We start from the raw sequence: 25,895 nt of genomic DNA on the forward strand, positions 1-25,895 counted from the left end.
GTTATCGTTTCTGATAAAAAAAAGTTGTTAGATCCAGCAGCAAAGAGAAAAAGAGAGGAGAGAAGAAGAAGAAGAAGAAGTTGGCGTCAATAGGGTTTAGAGAGAAGTCAATAAAAATGTTTTCTCTCTTCCCTAGTCCTTTTCACTAAAACATAATTTACAAAGTTCTGATATTTACATAGGCCCTTAATTGTGCGATTAACTTAATTAAGCATAACATAAAGAAGTATAAGAAAAGGCCCATTAAAAAAATAAACAAAAACATGAACAAATAAAAACATCCTATGGACCATTCGGCCCATTCTCTTTATAGTAGGAAAAAATGTCACCGAGCAATTATGGGATTTTGTAAGAGAACTAACAGACAACAAACTTTTATGTAATTGGGGCACATGAAGAACTGATTCAAGAGAAAGGTTATGAGTGAGTTTGACTTCACCCTGACCCAAAATAGGATCTGAGATCCATCAGCAACAATAATCTTGCCCTTCCCTGGGGTTAACTTATATGAGGTAAAATGTGAGGTGTAGAGAACACTGATGTGGGCCCCACAGCTGTGGTCCCCACTGTGTTCATAGGACAGTATGTGCAATTATTTGTTTCAGTCATGTTAGTGTTAGTTGGTGGCCAGCGTGTTATTTCAGTTGTTATTTATTTCAGTTTGTTATTTGCTTTATTTGTCATGTAAGTATTAAGGGCAAATCTGTCCTTTCCTCTATGTACTGAACATAACCTATAAATACTAAGAGAGTGGCGGCGGCAGATCAATTCCAGAATCTGTCCCTCCTTTCAAACCTTTGTGTTCTCCTGTTCTTCTCCTCTCTTTTCTTCTTTTCCTTACTTTTCTTCTACCTTTTCTAATCTGAAATCCATTAGGATTCAAGGCTGATTGTAGTCTTGATCACCTACTTGGTATCAGAGCCTATCTAGGGTTTCTCATGTGAGTCTAGTTCAGCCGACCACATGAGAACTATCTAGGGCTGGAAGTTTATAAAGAAGTGTTCGTTGGCTGATTCTTGGAGGTTACCAGAAGAGTTGAGCAGCTGTTCGAAGACTTGGCACAGCTTGCAGAGTGTTGGTAATTAGGAAGAATCAGAGAAGGCTAGGGTTCAGGCAACATTGGAAGGTAGCGAACAGAATTCTCTGGGTAAGTCTTATTTATTTTCTAGAGATTGCTATCAGTCAAGATAGGTTGGACCTATCTAGAAGGAGCGGCCGAACTATTTTAGGGTTTTCTCTCAGAGGTGATCTATTCTAGGGTTTGACATTAACCCTACGGCAAGACCTAACTGTTGGGCCGAACTCTTTTATCTTCTTGGAAAGTGTTCGTTTTAAGGGTTTTCTCTCAGAGGTGATCAGTTTTTTTTAGGGTTTCACATTGAACCCCTTGGAAAGTGCGGCTGGGCACTTATTTCAGACCTACGATTAAAACCCTGATTCTGTTCCAGCATCTCAGATTGCTCTCTAAGCTGGTTTCAGACCTGTTGGTTCCGAGCTCTTTTAGGGGGTGAAAACTTGTACGGGCTGCTTGGTACTGTGATTGCCGATTGGTTTCAGATCAGATTTACACTGGTTTCATGCATATACTGTGATTGCCGATTGGTTTCAGATCAAACCTGCACTAGTTTCATGCATATACCGTGATTACAGATTGGTTTCAGATCAGACCTGCATTGATTCCATACTGATTTCTGATTGTGATCGACTGTTCAAGTGCTGTTTTCTGTTGTAGTAATCCTAATAGTTCGTAACTACTGATTTTTGACCAAGAATGGAGTTTAAAAATCAGGGAGAAGGTAGTTTTGGGAACAACAGTTATGGTAGTGTATCTGAAACTGGGTTTCAGATTACAACTGTGAGATTTGATGTGTCAAACTACTTGGAATGGGCCCAATCATCCATGATGGCTATTGGGGGAAGGGGAAAACTAGGTTACCTCTTGGGAGATGTGAAAGAACCTTCCAAGGAGGATCCAATGTATACCAAGTGGGTTCAAGAGAACTACTTGGTTATGACATGGCTGTGTAATTCTATGTAGCCACATATAAGCCAAAATTACTTGTGAGCAAAGGCAGCCAAGGAGATATGAGATGTTATGAAAGAAACCTATTCCCAACCCCTTAATGTTACCAGAGCCTATGAACTGAAGTGTGATGTGAATAGTCTTAAACAAGAAGAGAAACCAGTTTCTGTCTACTTCTCTACCTTGAAATCCTTGTGGCATGAAATTGATCATCTAGAGACTCTTGAGTGGGAAAGTCCCAAAGATGCACAAACTTATAGAAAGCAAGTCGAGACGAATAGGGTATTTGAATTTCTGGCTGGCCTGAATTCAGATTATGACATTGTGAGGCAACAAATACTGACCAGAGATAGTGTGACCCTCTCTCAAGCATACTCCCTGGTGCATCGTGAAGAGACCAGGAGGAAAGTTATGATGCAACCTCAACCCTTTTCCCCAGCCCTGGCAGCTGTTAAACCTAAGTCAGGGGGTGATACAGAAAGGGACAAGAAGAAGGAGGACAAACGGGATCTGGTATGTGAACATTGCAAGAAACCCAAGCATACAAAAGATACTTGTTGGAAGCTGCACCCTCATTTGGTCCCAGCAAAACTGAGAAATAAGAAGGGTAATGCTCATGTGGCTGTGAATACTAATTCAGCATCCTCGTCAGGCACAAAATGCACACCCCTAGAGACCTTAGCCGCGGTTCGGGCTGCCCTAATACAGTTGGAAAAAGAAGTTGGGAGTTCAGCTCAGCCATCTCAGTCACCATCAGCCCCTGCCACATCAGCATTTGCACATTCAGGTACTCGAGCCTCAGCCTACCATGTTTCAGCTCCAAGTAATACTGAACACTGTTGGGTAATAGATTCAGGTGCATCCGACCATATGACTAGCTTGCCATCCTTGTTCACTACATATCACTTATCCTCAGGTAGAGATAAAGTATCCATTGTTGATGACTCTCTTGTTCCCATTTCTGGCAAGGGTGACATCAAGTTATCTGATACCATCTCTCTAACTTCTGTCTTGCATGTTCCTAAGCTTGATACTAACATGCTTTCAGTCAGTACTATTACCAAACATATGAACTGTTCAGTAACCTTTTTCCCTGACCGATATGTTTTTCAGGACTTGGAGACGAGGAAGGTGATTGGGACTGGCTGTGAGACGAATGGGATCTATCTGCTCGGAGAGAGTTCTCGTTGGGAAGAGCCAGTGGATAAGAAGTCCTTTGTTTCTCAGTTTGTGAGTCCGGTTATGCTTTGGCATAATCGATTAGGTCATTTATCTTTCCGGTCTTTGAAGAGTCTGTTTCCTGCTTTATTTGAGTCTGTTGAGATGTGAGAGTTGTGAGTTTGCCAAACATTGTAGAACATCTTATTCTTTGAGTAATAAAAGGAGTAATAATTCTTTTGATATTGTGCATACTGATGTTTGGGGGCCATGTCACATCCCTTCTATGGGTGGGTACAGATATTTTTTGTTGTTTGTTGATGACTATACCCGTTTTTCTTGGGTCTATCTAATGCGTTCTCGAGATGAGGTTCCCGCTCTGACCCAAAACATTCATCAGATGATTCTAACCCAGTTTGGGGCCAAAATCAAAGTTCTCAGATCCGATAATGCAAAGGAATACTTTGCTAAGCCATTAACTTCTTACCTCCTTAATCATGGGGTTATTCACCAAAGCACTTGTCCTCATACACCACAGCAGAATGGGGTTGCCGAAAGGAAGAATAGGCACATCTTGGAGGTGGCTAGAAGCATTATGTTTACCTCCAATGTACCTATTCGCTTCTGGGGTGATGCTATTCTCATGGCAGTATATCTCATTAATCGGGTTCCTTCCCGAGTCCTTGATATGAAACCCCCTTTTACACTTCTATACCCAGACGAGGAGTTGTTTATTGTTCCTCTTAAAACCTTTGGTTGTGCCTGTTTTGTTCAGCTTCTCGGGCCCCATCATTCCAAGTTTGACCCTAAGGCCTCCAAATGCATTTTCCTCGGTTATGCACAAACTCAAAAGGGTTATTGCTGCTATGGTTCTGTTTCTGGGAGGAAGTTTGTCTCCATGGATGTCACCTTCTTTGAGGAGACACCCTATTATCCTAGGGTTTCTCCTCAGGGGGAGAGCAGTGAGAGTGGGGATTTGGGTCTTTTTCCTCAGGGGGAGTGCAGTGAGAGTGGGGTTAACACATCTGAGGCTGTTCCTTTACCTATTCCATTGGGTGATGAAGGCTGTAATGGTGAGGGTGGTCAGAGGGATCAGGAGTTGAAAGTCTATCACAGGTGATGTAGGCAGGTTGATCCCGGTCATCGGCAGTCCAGGCCAGCTCCAGTTTCTTCTACGGCTCAAGATCCAGGTATTACAGTCCCAGGGCCCACTGAGACACCTTCCACTGTTGCCACTTCCCCTCCTGCGGTTGACCTTGACCTCCCTATTGCCGTCTGTAAAGGGAAACGGTATTGCACCACATCTACAGCTCACTGCATTTCCCAGTTTTTATCCTATGATCGCCTATCTCCCTCTTACAGGTCCTATCTCACTTCCACTGCCAATGTCCCTATTCCCAGAACAGTGCAAGAAGCCTTATCAGTTCTAGAGTGGAAAGATGCAATGCAAGTTGAAATGGATGTCCTGTTGAAAAATAACACTTGGGGGCTAGTTGACCTACCCAAAGGAAAGAAGCCAGTTGGATGTAGATGGGTATTTACTGTGAAGCATAATGTTGATGGCTCCATTGAAACGTATAAAGCCCGGCTGGTTGCAAAGGGGTTCACCCAGACTTATGGTATAGACTACTTGGAGACCTTTGCCCCGGTAGCCAAGATGACCACCGTCCGAGTTCTATTATCCCTTGCTGCAAGTTATTCTTGGCCCTTGTTCTAGATGGATGTTAAAAATGCTTTTCTGAATGGAGACTTATAGGAAGAGGTCTACATGAAGTTGCCTCCTGGATTCTATGATACAGAGACAGGTAAGAAGGTTTGCCGACTGAATAAGGCATTGTATGGATTAAAGCAGTCACCTAGAGCTTGGTTTGATAGATTCAGACTAGCCCTTGGAAAATTCGGTTATGTACAGGCCCAGTCAGATCATACACTGTTCATTAAAAGGGTGGACTCCTCTTTGACCTTGCTTGCTGTATATGTGGATGATATTGTAGTGACAGGAAATAATAGTAGTAAGATTGAGTCCCTCAAACAGCTCCTTCATCAAGAGTTTGAGGTGAAAGATCTTGGTGCACTACGGTACTTTTTGGGTATTGAAGTTGCTAGATCTAAACAAGGGATCTTTATCTCTCAGAGAAAATATGTTCTAGATCTGTTGGCGGAAACTGGAAAGTTAGGTGTCAAGTTTGCTGATACACCCATTGAATAGAATCACAAGATCAGTGCAGAGGGCGGGGAGCCTCTTGAAGACAAAGTTATGTTCCAACGGTTGGTTGAAAAGCTCCTATATCTCTGCCTCACTCGGCCAGATATCAGTTATGCAGTTAGTGTTGTCAGCCAGTACATGCATTCCTCTAGAACTACTCATCTTCTTGCGGCAGAGAGAATATTAGCATACTTGAAGAGATGCCCGGGTAGGGGTATACTGTTCAAGAACGATAATCACATGAAGGTGGAGGTCTATACAGATGCTGATTGGGCTGGGAGTGCTGATGACAGGAGGTCTACCTCTGGATATTGTGCCCTTGTAGGGGGTAACGTTGTCTCTTGGAGGAGTAAGAAACAAAGTGTTGTTTCCCACTCTAGTGCTGAAGCTGAATACAGGTCAATGGCTAACGGAGTGGCTGAAATCCTATGGCTGAGATCACTACTTGAAGAGTTGGGTATTGATTATGAGAAGCCCTTGATGCTGTATTGTGATAATCAGGCGGCTATTAATATAGCTCATAATCCGGTGCAGCATGACAGAACTAAGCATATCGAAGTTATCGAAGTTGATCGACATTTTGTCCGAGAGAGGGTCTCATCACAGGAAGTGTGTCTCCCGTATATCACATCCAACATGCAACTCGTAGATATCCTAACCAAGGCTGTACCAAGGAAGAAGTTAGAGGCAGACTTATCCAAGTTGGGAATGATAAATATCTATTTCCAACTTGAGAGGGAGTGTAGAGAACACTGATGTGGGCCCCACAACTGTGGTCCCCACTGTGTTCGTAGGACAATATGTGCAATTCTTTGTTTCAGTCATGTTAGTGTTAGTTGGTGGTCAGCGTATTATTTATTTCAGTTTGTTATTTGCTTTATTTGTCATGTAAGTATTAAGGGCAGTTCTGTCCTTTCCTCTATGTACTGAACATAACCTATAAATACTAAGAGAGTGGCGGTGGCAGATCAATTCCAGAATCTGTCCCTCCTTTCAAACCTTTGTGTTCTCCTGTTCTTCTCCTCTCTTTTCTTCTTTTCCTTACTTTTCTTCTACCTTTTCTAGTCTGAAATCCATTAGGATTCAAGGCTGATTGTAGTTTCGATATTGCTTTCGTTATTGCTCACCATCTTCAGGGTCCTTCCATACAAGAGTCTTTAGGTGATCCATTTCTTCCTAGATAGTGTTAGACAGTTTTGTATGCCCTTAGCTTCAATCCGATTTGATGTACTTTTGATATTTAGTGTACATAAATAAAATGCATGTTTGATTCATGTTATTTGGTATAATTCTGTGTAAGACCCTAAAACTGGACACTTATTGAGACTCGTGTTAGTTTTAAATGTTCACAGCTATTGGATAAGTCTGGGGAGATTTATCCTGCCAAGGCTGATACTGGTGTGCCACCAAGTGTTGGAATGGCCTGTCTCGGCTATCAGGGTAAGACTCAAGGCACATGCAATATGGGATTACTCGAATCCTTGAACTGGACCAGATTTCCAGTATTGCTCTGAACCTTGGAGACAGATGGGCAAAACTGGAAAGTTACACCTGACCCCTAGACTCAATTATGACATTTCACTAGGTGTCGGATTGGGCTGTCTTTGATATGCCAATCAGTGAGATCCTTAGCGGGGATCAAAACCTGGGCATGTTGGGGCAGTCTGAGAATTCATCCGAGTGGGTGATCATAGTGACAGGATCAACCCCTTTGTCGGACAAAGGTAATGATCGGGAATGCACTCTCTCTGATGGAAACCAAACTGCCGGCTGTTGATTTCAATCGTTGGAATTTTTTTTTGCAAAATTTATATATGATATATATATATATATACATACGGTTTCGAAATGTTTGCAAATGGTTTTAATTCCCGGGATCCATGTGAGTAGAGAGTGCGACACTGTTCCTTGCAGCCGAGGGAGAGGTCCTCTCTTATCGGGTAGTGCTTGATCATTATGGGCTGAGAGGTTAAGTGTAAGACCATTTATGATAGTACCTGATGGGCTAATCTTGCACCTGCCCACAGTCCCTGGGTTTTTATAAGATGGCTTGGCCCAGGGACCACTTAATGTAAGTGTTGGGCCCATAGGGTCCATGTGATGGGCTCAGGGGTTCACTGAGCTTTTTAGTGAATTCGGCTGGGCCTTGTAATAAAGGCCGGGCCGAACCCATGTGGCTGGTGTGTAGATCAATGTTTGGGTCCCACGCCATACAAAGAAGCCAACTGGGCAGCAGATTGGAAACTAGTTAAGCACTGAACACTTATTGGGCCAAAAGCCATTTCGAGCTGGGCTGATATGATCACCCATCTATGGGGCGGATCTGGGATTAAAGTTAGCAAAAAGGATTGGGCCTTTAACTTTATCCACTCTGGGAGACCAAATTCAAATCTGATTTGAATCTGGTAACCTCTTGATAAGATCAGGAGTAAGCTAACTTAATCTGGAGATAGGATTAAGATCATCCTCTATCCAAATACTGATTTGGATTGGGATAACTCCTAATTAGGAGGTTTCTTAATCAAGAAGAAAAGAGGAGAAACCCTAAGATATCATAATCAGATTTCGAACCTGGGGTTTTGTGCAAGAAAAACATCCTACGAATTGAGATTGGATCTCATACACACTCTAGAGAGAAGAGAAGCAATTTCAGCCATCTTCACTTCAGGAGTTCTCCTCTATCCGCCGCCATTCTTTTTGACAAGATTCGATCTTTGAAGAAGAAAGAAATCAAGAAATTGGTTCTTGACATCAGTTTTGCAGAAAAGACTGAAAAGATTTGGTGCTTAGAGTTTCCAGTGGATTCTTGCAAAGGATTCAGTGTGTAGGACGCACTCTGCTGGTTCTGTTCCACATACATCTGTGTCATCTTCAGCAGGAGCGGATCTTGGTGTCCTCTTTGGGCGTGAACACCAACTTTGGGAGAAGGTAGGAAAATTTAGGGAATACCAGCAGGAGCGGATCCTTGAATATTGTATTCTAAATTTAGGGAATACGATTCCTAGTTGGAAGAAGGTAGGAAAATTTTTGAAATTCGCCCACCCATTCCGCAATCTTTATGGCGTCCATTAGATGGATCCTACCATTCTTTCAGATAGACTGTAGGGAAGAGAAATACATAGCTACAGATCTCTCCCCCCGGCGCATACTACAAGATTCTCTCCGAAGCTGGTACACTCTAGCAGTATTGTTAACTTGGGAATAAGTGGCAACAACTCTATTCCAAATATCTTTGGCCGTTGGAAGAAACATGTAGTTTCGGGCAATATGAGGTTGCATTGAGCAAATCAACCATGACAATACAAGGGAGTTATCCTGTTCCCACTTTGCATATTTTGGATCTTCCAAATTTGGCTTCACCTCCTTTCTTGTGATGAATCCCAGTTTATCTCTCCCAGTGATGGTAAGTTTAGTAGATTGGGACCACTCTAAAAACTTGGTTCCATCAAGTTTAACAGTAGTTATCATACCACTGGAAATGTCTGCACTTCCCGGGAACACACTAGAAACCATCTGTACATCCTTAGATGATTCCATAATCTATCAAAACACTTGTGCATCAACCAAAAGGGGCCCCAAATACTTAACCGCAGCTAAGGACCCAAGAAACTTGGTCACCACACGGTTAAGAGGCAAAAAAAGGGCAAAAAACTAAGTTGGCACCAAAATAGAGGGAGAAGAAAATCTCCCAAAAATTGTCTAGGGCTTAGAAAAATACAGGACCACTTCCGTTGCTCCCAAGGTAAAAAACGACCTGAATGGTCTAGGTTTTGCAGCAGAAAAACTGATTAAACAAAGTGTATAAGGATTGACATCAGATCTGGATTTTTTGCGATTTTCTGCTTGAAAAATCTATTAAAAATCATAGAAGCTTCAAACAAAGACAAGAGTCATACCAAAGATCTTCTAAAATCAGGGCGAATCAAACCATATATGATTCATGTATTGCCGCTGACACTTGTATGGACTTCTGACGTCACCCGACGGCGGTTTGACATCAGCAATTCATCTCGTGCAAGAGAGTCAGCAAGAAAGGTATTCCCAAGTGCCTTTGCTTGCTCTGATACCAAGTTGGAAACTAGTATTGTAAATCTAGGGTTTGTATGAGAAAGAAAGAAAGAAAGAGAGAAAGGAGAAGTAGAGGAATGTGTTGAGTGGTGTGTTCTTGTTACTGTTCACACCCTCAAAAGGCACTTTATATTTTGCAACAAGAAATTACAAAGAGGTCCCTACTTGGGCACCCAAATACAAAAAGAGTACAAAGGGAAGAGATAAAGACTAAAACACCCTTGCCTAAACTTTCTCAACAATTACCAAAAAAATCATGTTACCAAGTTTTTTTCTTGTTTAAAGGAAGGTATTGTTGGGGTGGGTCCCAGCAATAAATTCAAGAGGTTGTATAGAATAAAAGAAGTTGAAAGCAAAGCTAGACTTAAGCCAAAGTCTAGCAAGCATGCTCTTCTAACAGCTGGGCATTATGCTTCGGATTAGGTATTTGAGGGGGCAGCTCAAAGTGTCCAAGTAGGTGAGTTGGTGGATTCTAAGAAAAGGTGTTGGGTTGTGTTAATGGAAAGTTTTTATTATAATTTCAAACATAACATAATTCACCCAATTAGACTAATAACTAGGGTTTTTGATATTTGGGTAAGCTCCATTCAGGATATCTTGTAGATATTCCTTTAATTATATTTCTACTAGGGGCAGAAAAACCTATTGATTCTGGTTTAGAAGTACAAATGAGCAGAATAAACTAAGTAGAATTTCACTATAGAATTTTCCTCTGAAATTTTTGGTGTATTTTCCCTCTTTATTTGAGAGAAAACCAACAAATATAATAAATATTTTTTTTTCTCTGTGTAACAAGCAAATGGAGATCGTAATTAGCCATATTTCATGAATAAGGTTATAGATGGCCTTAAATAATGATTTTGTGTATTATCATGATGTGGGGAACCATAATCAGCCAAGTTTTCTAAGCTAGCCTATAGATGGTTGTCTTCTTACATATAAAATAGTGATTTTATGGGTTAAGATGGAGTAAGGAACCATAATCAACCAAGTTTCATAGACAAGGCCGTAGATGGTTATTTTCTTATATGTATTTCAATATTAGACAAGGAAGAAAAGAAAGAAATAAATAAGGGAAGAAAGAAAGGGTGAGAGGAGTAGAGGAATATGGTCCTCCATCTCATAAGAGACGCTGTTGGAATATCATAGTGAAGAGGTGTAGGAGGAAAACAAGATTCCCTACCTTCCTCTTCTTACATTTTTTATGATCTTCACACCAATCTTCTTCTTCTTTCTCTCTCTCTTGATTAGAAGAAGAAATTGATTTAAGGATTTTATTAAAAAGACAGATTAAGGTACATGATAGAAGGTGACCTTTCACCCAAGAAATAGAGAACTGAGAAGCTTATCCAAAAGGATTACAATATAGCCCAAAACAATGGATACCTATAAACCCCTTGTTTATCTAGTGTGTTGGCCATCCCGTTTGTAGTCCTTGTCCAATTAAAATTGGAAGGCACATTGCACCTGTTTGTTGTCCATGAAACAACGAACTTTGAGTCCCCTTCACCAATCTTCTTTTTTCTCTTCTCATTTGTCTTTTGGTGCTGGAAATCCTAGAAACAGAGTAGTATTAGCCAATAGAATGGCATTAGCTCTCTCTCCTATAGGTAGGGGTGGCAATTTCTCACTCAATCCGTTGAACCCACCGAACCCACCCATTATATAACCTGTTCAACCTGCCCACTTAGCGAGTTCAAAATGGGTTGAATCACCCATTGGAACACTTTAAATGGGTTGGTAAGTGTAGAGGAGATGGGCCGAATGGCCCATAGACTGTCATTTCATGTTATGTTATGTTTCTCTCTGTTATGGGCCTTATTCTGGGCCCATACTCTGTAATGTTCTGTTTTTTGTATTTTCCTGCCCACTCAAGGGCCTCTCTGTAATTTGTCAAAGATTAACTTCTTAATAAGATGTTTAGAGTGTTAGAGGGAGGTTATGTTCGAACCTCTTACTCTCTAACACTCATTGCCGCCAGCTCTCTCTTCTCTTCCTCTCTTGTTTGTTTATTTTCTGGTTTGCATCTAATCTCAAACAGTTCCATACATCAAGTGGACTGTTTTTCAACTGTAAGGTCAGGTTGTGGATATCCATTGGGTTAACCACTAATGGTACAAATGTGAATTCCTTGGCCATTTTTCTTTAATTTTCTTCATTTGAGTGAAACGATTTATAATTAATGCATTAATTTCTAATTAATTATTGACTAAAATTAGTTTCGGTTTGAGCCAACACAGTTCACCCAAATCAACATGAATCCAAATTCAATCAAATGGTTCAATGGCTTACTCTGGTTTGGATAAGTTGGTTCACTCATACCTGGCTGGAATTAACCTAGACCCAATCAATTCATTCAATGACTAGTGCGATTTGATTCTGGCACAAATGGCCCAACTGTGCCCAACTTGAATCAACCCAAACAACCCAACAATCTGGACTGACCTGATTTGGGTCAACCAGATCCAACTCTAGATCAGATTGTTCGGGCATCCCGACTTGACCCTAGTTTGGATCAGTTTGGACCAAACCAACTTGACCTGGGTCTAGATGGTACCCGATTTGGACCAGTTTGGCTCAAACCAATATTGTTTAGATCTAAATGGACATGGTTGACTTGGTTCGATCTGATTTGGCTTTGCCAATCCGGTCCGAACCCAAATGGTTTGGCCACTCTTGATGCAATTAGCTTGAATATGAACACAATTAGATGGTTCAAGTTGGTTTGGCCGATTTGAACCCAAGCGGTTCAGTCGAACCCAAAATCCGAACATAGTCAAATGGCTCCAAGTGATTAATTGCTTTTTATTCTCCTTGTAAAAATAATATGCATGTAATGTGATTTGAACCTTCATCACTTATGTTAGAGACGACCACTATTACCACTAAGCCATGACCAACTTATTTGTCAAAAGGGAGTTGGTTTTTAGTTTTAAGTGTCATAAACTAAGTTGCTACAAGGTTAATGGGTTGGGCGGGTTGAATTGGGTCATGGTGGGTTTGGGTTGAACCCAACCCATTTAATTTTATTTAAATGGGTCATTAATGGGTTGGTGGGTCAAATGGGTTGGGTTGAAGTTCAACCCAAACCTATTCAATTGCCACCTCTACCTATAGGGAGAGGGGTTTATATTGAGGAGGGAGGTGGTTAGGTATTTCCCTGCCCCTCTCTTCTTAGGGTGCTGTGAATAGGTTGATTAACCCTAGTTCAGTTCTAGGTCCGAAGTATGTAAGAAGAATAGAAGGAGAAAGAGAGGAAGAAGAGAAGAAGGGTTCGGTCTAGGAGGGAAAACACTTCACTCACCCAACCAACCCACTATGTATTTATACTGTATATATTGAATTACAAAAGTCAATATTGACCCTCATTAAGTATGGGACACATAACTTAAACTTAGACAAAACAGATTATTCAATCTCAATTAGATAGACAAAAGACCTAAATACCCTTGTATGGTCGATTCTAACATGTGCCAAGTCACACCCCACTTAGAATGGTTTATGGAGGGAAAAGAAAACTCTTCCTTCCTTGGGTGACATGTGCCACCCCACTTATAGTGGTTAGAGGAGGGAAAATAACTTCCTCCTAGGGTGACGTGTGTCACCCCACTTAATGTGGCTAGAGGAGGGAAAATAACCCTCTTGTTATGATAGGACAAGTGTCATCCCCTTTATAAATAAATGGGACACCTCATAAGATTCTTAATTAATATAAGTTTAACTCTTTTAGGGCCTGTTGTTCACTAAAATGGATTACATGCCCCTTTCTTTCCTAAACAAATTATTTCTGCCCACCCATAGGACTGGGCTTAGAAGATCAACCTGGAAAGAAAGGCCCTTTTTTTTTCTTAAGCTATGATTGGGAATACTTTAATAACCTGCTCCCAGTCCATCAAAATTGAGGACATAACAGTTTGGCCTTTGAAGAGACCACAAGATTCGAGAAAGCTAAAGGTTGGAGTGGAGTTGTCTGATCAAATGAGATCGGTAGAGAAAAAGTTGGACCTGAATAAACTTGCAGAAAAAGAGGCTCATGTTAGTAAAATGTTCAGGCTTTTCTTTGTGGGCAGTGAGGAATTTACAAGAAGAGCTTTCTTGGAGTGGGGAAACAGAAAGAGGAGAATTTTAAGGAAGAAAGTAGCGCTGTTGAAGTTTTAGAGGATGTGGAGGATTGATATGTGTAACATACTATGCATTTTGAATTTGTTGAGTATTTCTTTTTAAAATTCAACTCTGTCCTAGATTTATGTGCTGTTGATATTAATGGTTGTTAAAAGTTCAATGCAAAACTTTTGCTTATCATCTTGTTTGGTCTTTTCCTTTCTTCTGTTTTATTTGTTAATTATGTTCTTTTGAGTCTTATTCTAATATTTTTGTTTAATATAATCTTTTCCTGTGGCTGCTAATCTTGGAGTTTTATTTTTGATTTACAATGGGTCTGGTGGATATTTTTAATTGAATCTCCATGCCTTTAACATTTTACAGGTGAGTTTGATGATGTTCTTGACAATAGCAGCAATCAGGATATCTCTTATTCCAGTGAAGAGATTAGTGTTGTTTACAAGGATGTAGAAACTTTGTCCTTACTGCAGTCAAATGGATCTATGCTTCTGGACAAGTGCGACAAGTTGCTGGACATTGAGAATTTGACACTACAAACACCAAAAAGTAAAACTGTTCTTGTTAGAGACTTATCATTGGTAGTTAAAAAGAAAGATCACTTATTGGTTAGTGTATTTTTACTTTTCATCTTGACCTTATGTCCTTTTGATATGAAAATATTAGCAATGATGCCCTTTGAGGTGAAAATGTTAACAGTGGATAACTGTATCGATAGGTAACAGGCCCTAGTGGTAGTGGCAAGACTTCATTGTTAAGAGCTATGGCTGGTCTTTGGAGTACTGGCAAGGGGAAAATTACATTCTATATTGAAGATGCAAAGGAAACTCAATCACCCATTTCTCCAGATATGACACCTTCTGAAGTAATCAACACAGAAAGGACAGATGTAGAACTTGGCATGTTTAGATATGGAAAAAATCACGATGCATTTTTCCTTCCACAAAGACCATATATGGTCTTAGGGACACTTCGACAGCAACTGCTTTATCCGACATGGGGTGAAGATCCACTTCCATTTTCAGTGAATGCTAAATCCACAGGTATGGATTTTCTTACATGTTGAAATTTCCTGGACGGATGTAGAGTGTCTCTGATGCGGTCATCCATGAATCTCACTCCCTCCCCTCCCTACAACCTGGTAACAGATTTTTTTTTATAGGTAGATTGAATGCTTTAATTCTTAAAAGCACCTAAGAATTATTGTATACAAGATCCTTAGTAACCCAAGAATTTCTATCCATGTCTTCAATGTTCAAGAGCATTGAAATCCTGTCCATTCTACCTCTCCCAAGACTCCAGATAGTTTGGACCGACATTCAATAATGGCCTTTACATATCCAACTAATGGGCCTTCCCTCTCCATCTCTGTTCAAATCACCCCCCCACCAAAAAAAAAAAGCAAACAAACTGGATTTCTGTTTGATGGTTTTTTTATACATCTGGTGACACTAGATTATATGCATCATTATCCTATCCTATCTGACATTCATTAATTAGATGGTTTAGTTCTGTGTTTCATTGTATAATTCTTTCCATTCTTTATCTTTTTCTCATTATCATTATGGATATTTATTGTCCTGACCTTTTGAGCCATTATTTTTCTATTGTGCATTTTCTGTTTGTTAGTTCCAGATCATGTTCAAAAGATTGATATGGATTATTGAGAAGAATTTTTTATCAGATTCTAAAAGCAGTATTAAATTTGATGCACAGGCTCATTGCCTTTCTTGATGCAAGCACCACAGACAGAATATGCGGGAGAAAAGCCTAAGAAGCCCACTCTAGACGATCTCATTCGGGTTTTGGAGGATGTACGCTTGGGTTATATTTTATCTCGGCTTAATGGTCTAGATAAAACATATGAATGGTCTAGTGTCCTTTCTCTTGGTGAGCAGCAACGCCTTGCATTTGCACGCCTTTTGCTTTCAAAACCAAAATTGGTACTCTTGGATGAATCTACCAGTGCTTTAGATGAAGCCAATGAGGTATTTGTTAATTCATGAATTTATTTACATCTCTGTACTGTTTCAATCGTCTGTGAAGAATTGATGTAACTGGTTTCTGTAATGTTCTTAAGATGTTTATGATGCTGCATGGAGCTTAAAACAGGTCTACTTACAATTTAGATTTAAGGTTCTGAAGGTACTTCAGTGCTGCACAAGTACTATTGAGGGTAATTGGGAGAGTAAATAAGAAGACATCTTTGAATCTTCCTTGGAAGTGGTTAATAGTATTTCCCAAGGATCAACATAAGACTTAGGTGTTCAAGCATCGAGAAAGATCTAAAGCACTAGTAGATGGGATGCTGGATCTGTTGTAGTGGCACTCTTAATCTTTGTTGGATTATGGTGGAAATAGATAAGCAAGATGGAAAAGAATTTCTGGATCTGATGCTTTCCATGTTCCATTGCTTAGCTCTGAAAAACAGGCGATGCAGAATGTATTAGTGGATTTTATGCTACTTTTTCCATTGGTTTCATGGATAATAATATAATGGCATTGCCGCCTTGGGGGGGGGGGAGAGGGATAGTCATTCCATTTTTCTCCAAATCATGGAAATTGTGAAACTTTTATTTTCTGCTCCACAATTCAATCACAGCCTTGCTACTAAATATAGTCCTCCATTATCCCATCAATTCATCAGGGGATGTTGTGTTAGGATTGGAACCTGGGAAAATTATTGTGTATAGTTCCCTTGTGATGTGCATTTGGTAAGCCCTACTTCATATCCCAATATCTCCATTTCTTTCTATTTTTCATAAAACTTTGGTTTTTGTTGAGTGGGTCGGCTTGTGTTTAGTTTATTTTCTTTTAAATTAAGATGTTGTTGGGCCTTGGGCCCATTAGTTTTTTATTTTTTAAAGAGCTGTAATTACTTAGTTTGAGTTGCCGCCCTACTAAGGGCATCTTTGTAATATCTCATACTTAAGTTAATTATAAATAGAATGAGGGGCTGGCGGCTAGGGTTATGTAAATCAATCCTAGTCGACCTTCTTCTCTTTTCTTCCCTTTCCTCTGTCTCTTGCTGAAATCCCCAACTTTCTACTCTTCCTTTCACAAGAAGCTTGGCCGAAATCAGCACATAAGGCTTTCTACTTGGTATCAGAGCAGGTTGAAGGTTCTTGAAGAGATTCGTTCCTACAACCCTAGATCGGCCGACTGCATGGAGATTTAAGAGGCTGATCGAAGCTTTCAAGTAAGCCCAGTTTTTGGATTTTCTTGATGGATCTGTATGCCCTATAGCTGGTCTAGGGTTTCTCATTAGAATCAGGAAAAACTGGAGAAAGGGGAAGAGTCCTGATTTTGTTGGACTCTTCAATTTTGACCTAGGTAGTGGCGCCCTATTTTTTTAGGGTTCCTCTGGGTTTTTTTGTAAGGGGCGATTCAATTTTCATGTGGTTTGGAGGCCTCTAGAGAGGGCGGTTGCTTCTTCTCTCTCTTCTCCCCATCCCATCGAAAAGGAATCTTTCGTGGGAAGAAAGTCCAGGACACCAAAGGAGTGTCGTTGGTTCCAGAAGGTATTATGTTTATTCTTGTTGCATTTTTTAGCTGTTTTCTGTACCCCTTTGAGACACATGGAGGGACATAGAGTTGAATATAAGCCCGGGAATGAAATGAGACCAGTGGAAGGAGGTGCTGGAGACCCCTTCGGAGCCGGAACCATTACTACAGTTAGGTTGGATGGTACAAATTACTTGGAATGGTCCCAATCTGCAAAGATGGCCATTGGGGCTCATGGAAAATTGAGGTATATTACTGGTGAAGAGGTAAAACCCGAAACTGGCAACTCCCGATGGGTGCAAGAAAATTATATGGTAATGACATGGTTGTGTAATTCTATGTTGCCACATATAAGTAAAAACTTTTTATGGGCAAACATTGCTAAGGAGATATGGGATGGGGTTGCAGAGACCTATTCACTGAAGGAGAATGTTGCTAGGGCTTATCAACTAAGAAATCAGATTATTGCTACTAGGCAGGGAGATAGATCTGTTGCAGCTTATTTTTCAGTCCTTAAGACCCTGTGGCAGGGGATTGACCATCTAGAGACCTTTGCTTGGGAAACCACCAATGATGCAGCTACCTATCAAAGACACTTAGAGAAGTATAGGGTGTTTGAATTCCTTGCTGGCCTTAACCCCGAGTATGACATTGCACGACAGCATCTTCTTTCCAGGGATAGTGTCACTCTCTCCCAAGCATATGCATTCGTGTCAGGAGAGGAGTGCAGGAGGGATGTAATGATGAAGAATCTCATGACTGATCAGTCTGCTATGGTAAGTGCTGTGAAACCTAAACAGAATGGCAATGAGAACAAGAAGGAAGACAAAAGGGACTTAGTCTGTGACTACTGTAAGAAACCGAAGCATACAAGAGATACTTGCTGGAAGCTTCACCCACATCTTGTGCCGACCAGATTGAAGAATAAGAAAGGAAATGCACATATGGCAGTTACTGGTGACACTCCGGCCCCCCCTACTACAGTTGCCTTGGAGTCTGTTGCAGCTGCTGCAGTAAGGGCCGAGCTTGAGAGGTTTGGGTTACTTCTGAATCAGAGGGATACAGCTAGTTCCAATTCAGCCGCAACCGGACAACAAGGTACAGGTAGCACAGGTGGAACTCACTCTACCTCCCTTGCCCACACAGGTAGTCCACATGTCACTGCAAACTATGTTTCTGCTTCAGGTAAGGAGAGATCTCCTTGGATTATAGACTTTGGAGCCTCAGAGCACATGACCCATTGCTCCACCATTTTCTCCTCTTACCAGCTCAGTTCTGGCAGAGATAGGGTCTCCACAGCTGATGGATCCCATGTTCCTATTGCTGGGAAGGGATCTATCAAGATTAATGATTCCATTTGTTTACCCTCTGTCCTCCATGTTCCTAGATTGAGCACCAACTTGTTATCTGTTAGTAGTTTGACTAAGAATCTGAACTGCTCAGTAATTTTTTCTCCTGGACATTGTATTTTGCAGGATCTGGATTCAAAGAGGACAATTGGGAGTGGTCGTGAAGTGAATGGAATCTACCTCCTGGATACTCTTCCAATTCACCAAAGTCATCATGTTTGCAAGGACAGTGAGTCAAAACTTGTGGATCAGATTATACTTTGGCATAATCGTCTGGGCCATTTGTCTTTTTCTTCTTTAAGTTCTTTGTTTCCAAAACTGTTTGAGTCTGTGAGTCTGTCAAGGTTGAAGTGTGAAGGTTGTGAACTTGGAAAGCATTGTAGACACTCTTTTAAACCGAGTAACAAAAGATGTTCTTCTCCTTTTGATGTTATTCATTCGGATGTGTGGGGCCCTTATCATGTTCCCTTTATGGGCGGCTATCGCTATTTTCTCCTGTTTGTGGATGATTTCTCTCGATATTCCTGGATTTACTTGATGAAATCACGTGATGAGGTACCATCCTTGGTGAGGCCATTCCATCAGATGGTATTAACACAGTTTGGAACTAGAATCAAGATGTTCAGATCTGACAGTGCTAGGGAATATTTTGAGAGACACCTTGCCTCATATCTGTTGGAGTATGGTGTTGTCCATCAGAATAGCTGCTCCTACAGTCCACAGCAGAATGGTGTTGCAGAGAGAAAGAACAGACACATTGTTGAGACGGCAAGAAGCATGATGATCACAGCGATAGTTCCGGTTCGTTTTTGGGGTGATGCTGTTCTCACGGCAGTATATCTGATTAACAGGATGCCTTCTCGTATACTTGGATTCAGCACTCCATTCAGCCTTCTTTTTCCTCAGGGGTAGATGTTTCATATTCCTCTAAGGGTGTTTGGGTGTGTCTGCTTTGCGCATATTCTTGGTCCTTACCGTTTGAAGCTTGATCCCAAGGCAAAGAAATGTGTCTTCCTTGGATATGCAGAGAATCAGAAAGTGTATCGCTGCTATGATCCAGTCTCTGGGAACCGGTTTGTTACTATGGACATCACCTTTTTCGAATCTACATACTTCTTCTCAAGGAATGCTTCTCGGGGGGAGTGTTTTGGGGAAGTAAGTCAGCAGTCTATCCCTCTCCCAGTTCTAGTTCTTGTGTCTACTACTGTGCTTGACAACCATCCAATGTCACCTACCTTGCCACCCCCTTTGCGTTCCGTCTCACAGTATTACTCACGGCAGAGACTTCATAAGGAGGTTGATTCCACTACAGCAGAACTCACACCACTTCCTGTCGATCCCTTGGAGACTCCAGATTTGGCTGATACAGATCCAGGTTTTCCTCTTGATCCCTCTACTATTTCAGTTCCCATTGGTCCCACTAACACTGTTACAGATAACCTTGATCTCCCTATTGCTCTTAGAAAAGGGAAGAGGAAGTGCACTGCTCATTGCATATCACAATACTTATCCTACAGTGGACTTTCTCCTTCCTACCGTGCTTTTCTCTCTTCTCTTGATTCTGTGTCTATACCCAAGGGTGTTAGTGAGGCTCTCTCCAAACCTGAGTGGAAGGCAGTTATGCAAGAAGAGATGGAGGCTTTGATTAAGAATCAGACATGGGAGATTGTGGACCTACCAGAAGGCAAGGAGACAGTTGGATGCAGATGGGTTTACACAGTAAAGTATAAGGCAGATGGAAGCATAGAGAGGTACATGGCAAGACTTGTTGCAAAAGAATACATATAGACCTATGGCATTGATTATCTAGAGACTTTTGCACTAGTTGCAAAGATGACCTCTGTTCGGATACTCCTTTCTCTTGCTGCCTCATACTCTTGGCCCTTGTTTCAACTGGATGTGAAGAATGCTTTCCTAAATGGGGATCTGCAAGAAGAGGTGTATATGGATCTTCCAGCTGGTTTTTATGATAATGCTAAAGAGGGAAAGGTATGCAAGCTGAAGAAGTCACTATATGGCTTGAAACAATCCCCTAGAGCATGGTTCGACAGATTCAGAAAGGCCCTAATTGTTTTTGGCTACACTCAAACTCAATCTGATCACACCTTGTTTGTGAAGCGCAGGGGATCCTTGGTGTCAATCCTAATTGTTTATGTGGATGATGTTGTTGTTACTGGGAATGATCTGAGTGAGATTGATAGTCTGAAGAGGAACCTGCATAAGGAATTTGAGATTAAGGACCTTGGAGAACTGAGATACTTCTTAGGCATTGAAGTTGCAAGATCGAAACATGGAATTTTTATCTCTCAAAGGAATTATGTCTTGGACCTTCTCCAAGAAACAGGGAAACTTGGAACTAAGGCAGCTAGCACCCCTATTGATCAGAACCATAGAATCAGTGCATCAGAAGGTGAACCAGTAAAGGACCTTTGGAGGTACCAAAGACTTGTGGGTCGGCTACTATACTTGTGCATGACAAGACCGGACATCTCCTATGCAGTAAGTGTAGTGAGCCAATACATGCATGCTCCACGAGACCAGCACTGGAAGGCAGTTGACAGGATCCTTGCTTATCTGAAGGGACATCCAGGCAGAGGCATATTGTTTACTGATCATGGACAGCTCAAGCTAGAGACCTATACAAATGCGGACTGGGCAGGATGCCTCGATGACAGAAGATCAACTTCAGGAGTGTGCACCCTAGTTGGGGGCAACCTAGTCTCATGGAAGAGTAAAAAACAAATAGTTGTGGCAAGATCAAGTGTAGAAGCCGAATATAGGGCCATGGCACATGGAGTTTCAGAACTTCTCTGGATCCATTCTCTATTGGAAGAAATCGGTGTTCAGACAGAAGAACCTATGATACTATACTGTGATAACCAGGCAGCAATTAATATTGCTCATAATCCAGTCCAGCATGACCGAACTAAGCACATTGAAGTAGATAGACATTTTATCAGAGAAAGGGTAACTTCTGGAGAAGTTTGTCTTTCATACATTTCTTCTGATCTGCAGCTTGCTGATGTCCTCACAAAAGGCGTTGCAAAGAATAAGCTGGAGCATGATCTACGCAAGTTGGGAATGTATGGCATCTACTCCCAACTTGAGGGGGAGTGTTGAGTGGGCCGGCTTGTGTTTAGTTTATTTCCTTTTAAATTAAGATGTTGTTGGGCCTTGGGCCCATTAGTTTTTTATTTTTTAAAGAGCTGTAATTACTTAGTTTGAGTTGTCGCCCTACTAAGGGCATCTTTGTAATATCTCATACTTAAGTTAATTATAAATAGAATGAGGGGCTGGCAGCTAGGGTTATGTAAATCAATCCTAGTCGACCTTCTTCTCTTTTCTTCCCTTTCCTCTGTCTCTTGCTGAAATCCCCAACTTTCTACTCTTCCTTTCACAAGAAGCTTGGCCGAAATCAGCACATAAGTCTTTCTACTGTTTTCGCTGGGTTGCTAGGGATGAAGAGTGATAATTCTTTTCTTATAGTGAAATTTCTGTGAGGATGCTTTCTTTTTTATCCTATTGTCAGGATTGTTGTATATGGATTCCCTTTGTAAGGGTTTCTTTACTTGTCTAAAATCCTTGACATAAATGGCATTGTTGCTGTGGAGTTCTCTTAAGGTTATTTTTGAGAACTCAACCCAACCTAATATAGAGCCTTTTGTTGAGAGGTGGCTCACAAGAGGATCAATCATAGTTTTCAAGGCACTAAGGTGAGGCTAGGAGACAGGGGGGCGCCTTGTCGCCTAGGCGATGGATTTTTTTAAGTAAAAACATGTATCCTAGGGTAGTTCCCTAGGTTCCATAATCATATATCCTTAATAAATATCCATAATTTTCATAAGAAAAGTATAAACTTCATGTTAAAGTATAGAAAATCAAAAAGTAAGGGGCTGAACCTTATTTCTGTTATAGGAAAAGAAGAAAAGAAAAGGTGGAAGAAGAAGAAGAAGAAGAAGAAGAAGAAGAAGAAGAAGAAGAAGAAGAAGAAGAAGAAGAAGAAGAAGAAATGTGTTGATTGGACAACATTTTATGTTCTTCCTTATTGGTTCAGGTTTTGAAGTCTTTGAGGGATCAATACAGAATTTAGCAATGTTTGTGTTGATTAAACCCTAACAAATAAGAAAATAATAAAAAGAAGGGAAATTGTCTGAAACTCACCATGAGTTTTCAGCATTTCTCTTAAACTCACCACAACTTTTCAAAACGTCTAAAACTCACCATGTCAATAAGTTTTTATTTTTATTTTCCAAAACTCACCTTCCGTTAGTACACCGTTAATGTTTCTTAACAGAGGTGTCCATGTTAGCATAAATAACAATTTTTATGTCCAAATCACCCTTGAATGGTGAGTTAGAGGAAAAGGGTCTTTTTCGTTTTTCAATTTTATTTATTTGTTTTTTACATTTTAGTGTTTTGTTATTGTTGAGCAAGAGCAAGTGAAGAGAGGAGAGGAGAAGAGAGAAGAGAGGTGAGTCGAGTGACTGAAAACCTTCCAGAACTTTGGGGGCGAAAGAATGATTTTATTATTTATACTAGTACAGTCGAACAATATAAACAGAGGAGAAATTACAACAGTACCCTTATGGTACTAAACCTGAATACATACACAACTGTCAACACTCCCCCTCAAGTTGGAGCATAGATATCAATCATGCCCAACTTGTCACAAAGATCATGATGTCTGGAAAGGTTTAAACCCTTTGTAAAGATGTTTGCAAGCTGGTTCTCAGAAGTGACATAGGGGGTACACACTTCACCTGTGATAACTTTCTCTCTGATAAAATGCTTGTCAACTTCGATGTGTTTTGTTCTATCATGTAGCACCGGATTGGCAGCAATGCTTATAGTTGCTTTGTTATCACAAAATAGAGTTATAGGTTTGGTCACTGGGAAACCCAACTCCCCCAACAAATTCTTTATCCACATGCCTTCAGCAACTCCGTGGGCCATAGCACGATATTCAGCTTCAGCACTGGATCTAGCCACCACATTTTGCTTTTTACTCCTCCATGTAACAAGGTTCCCTCCTATAAAGGTGCAGTAGCCACTGGTAGACTTTCTGTCACTTTGGGATCCAGCCCAATCTGCACCTGTATAAACTTCAACTTTCAAATGTCCGTGCTTTTGAAATAACAAACCAGTACCTGGATACTTCTTTAGATATCGGAGGATTCTCTCTGCTGCTTCAAGATGAGAAGACCTAGGAGCATGCATGAACTGACTGAGGACACCAACAGCATATGCAATGTCTGGGCGAGTCATAGAAAGGTATAACAATCTCCCTACAAGCCTCTAAAACTGTTTCACATCCTTGAGCGATTCACCACAGTTGTCACCTAATTTATGGTTGGGGTCAATGGGAGAGTCAACTGGCTTCACCCCCATCTTTCCAGTGTCCTGAAGTAAATCTAGGACATATTTCCTTTGGGAAATGAAGATACCCTTCTTTGATCAGGCAACTTCAATTCCAAGGAAGTATCTGGCAGGTCCTAGATCCTTCACTTCAAACTGAGTGGCAAGAAAAAGTTTCAATTTCTGAATTTCATCCTCCCAATCACCAGTAACAATTATGTCATCCACATATACAATTAGAGCAGCAATTTTACCTTCTCCTTTTTTCACAAACAGTGTGTGATCTGATTGACATTGCCTGTATCCTTTCTGCTGAACTGCCACATGGAATCTGCTGAACCAAGCTCTTGGTGATTGTTTCAGCCCATATAAGGACTTCTTCAACTTGCACACTTTCTATTCATTGACTTGGGCTAGAAAACCAGGAGGTTGAATCATGTACACTTCCTCTTCAAGGTCACCATTCAAGAATGCATTCTTGATGTCCAGCTGGTGTAAAACCCAATCCAGATTAGCCGCAAGAGAGAAAAGTACTCTAATGGAATTCATCTTGGCAACGGGGGCAAAAGTTTCTGCATAATCAACTCCATACACTTGAGTAAATCCCTTTGCCACTAAGCGAGCTTTATACCTTTCCACTGTTCCATCAGCCTTATGCTTGACTGTGAACACCCATTTACATCCAACTGGAACCTTTCCCTTAGGAAGATCAACAAGTTCCCATGTGCCATTTTTGTGAAGGGCATTAATTTTTTCCCTCATGGCATTTGTCCATTCAGGAACTGAAAGAGCTTCTGCCACATTCTTAGGGATAGGGGCACTGTCAATAGAGGTAAGGAAGGCACGGAATGTGGATGAAATGTTCTCATAGGAGACAAAGTTGGAAATGGGATGTTTAGTGGTGCACAATCTAACACCCTTCTTGTGAGCAATAGGACGGTTAAGATCATTAGCAGTAGAGGAATCATTTTCAATAGATTCAAGGACATCATTGGGAGCCAAAATACCTGAGTGAGTATGATCCTCCCTCGAGGAGTCTGGTGGCACTGGAGGTACAACTTCCGGATTCTCTACAACTCTCGAATTTGGTTGGCCTTTGCGACGACGAGAAAAAACACGAAAAGGTGGAGGGTCAGGGAGAGAGGGAAGCTGAACCAGTTTCTCCTCATGCCTACACTCCCCTTGAGGAGAAATGGGATAGAAAGGCTCATCTTCAAAGAAAGAAACATCCATGGAGACATAGAATTTACGAGAAATAGGATCAAAACAACGGTATCCCTTTTGAGTGAAGGAGTAACCAAGAAATATGCAAGGGATAGCACGAGAATCCAATTTCCCACGGGTGGGAGATAGATTTTGGACAAAACACCGGCAACCAAAGACACGAGGAGGAATAGAAAGAAGGGGATCCTTAGGAAAGAGAAATTGATGTGGGGCTTTGTACTCTAATCGACGAGAGGGCATATGGTTTATAAGGTAAGTGGAACAAAGAACTGCTTCAAGCCAAAACCGTTTGGGAACATTCGTATGAAGTAGTAAACCTCGAGCCACTTCAAGGAGATGTCGGTTCTTCCGTTCGGCCACACCATTTTGTTGTGGTGTGCGGGCACAAGAGCTACGGTGAAGGGAACCATGCGAAGCAAAAAATTCCATGAGGTCACTATGAAAAAATTCTTTTGCATTGTCTGATTGGAAAATTTGGATTTCAATTTGAAATTGAGTGAAGACCATCCGCTGGAAATCTTGAATGATTTTTGGTACTTCTTCCCTAGTTCGCATCGGGTATACCCAAGTATATCTAGAATAATCATCAATGAGGGTAATGAAATACTTGTAGCCACTCTCAGATGGTAAAGTAACAGGGCCCCACACATCGGAATGAACAATGTGAAATGGAGATTCAGATTTACTATTTCTTTGAAGAAAATGAGTTCTACAATTCTTACTCAACTGACACGTTTGACAAGAAAAATCAGAAACAGACATTGACTTAAACAGTTCTAGGAATACAACTTTCAAAGACTCAAAAGACAAATGACCAAGACGACAATGCCATAAATAGACTTTTTTCTTACAGGACTGACTCATAGACTGACTCAGACTCTGTAACATG

General features: G+C 40.9%; 1 protein-coding gene across 3 annotated transcripts in view; it reads left to right on the plus strand.

The window, feature by feature from the left end:
- The window catches only part of ABCD2 (ABC transporter family protein), a 111,882-nt gene that overhangs the window by 59,371 nt on the left and 26,616 nt on the right, over nt 1–25,895 (plus strand). For all 3 annotated transcript variants that reach the window (XM_088891536.1, XM_088891537.1, XM_088891535.1), the window contains 3 exons: nt 13,941–14,182; nt 14,293–14,617; nt 15,291–15,562. In XM_088891536.1, coding sequence (XP_088747662.1) covers nt 13,941–14,182; nt 14,293–14,617; nt 15,291–15,562 — 839 coding nt within the window. The remainder of the gene's footprint in view (nt 1–13,940; nt 14,183–14,292; nt 14,618–15,290; nt 15,563–25,895) is intronic.

The sequence above is a fragment of the Nelumbo nucifera genome, chromosome 7 (assembly GCF_055504915.1).
Source record: "Nelumbo nucifera cultivar China Antique chromosome 7, China Antique-T2T, whole genome shotgun sequence".
Lineage (NCBI taxonomy): Eukaryota > Viridiplantae > Streptophyta > Magnoliopsida > Proteales > Nelumbonaceae > Nelumbo > Nelumbo nucifera.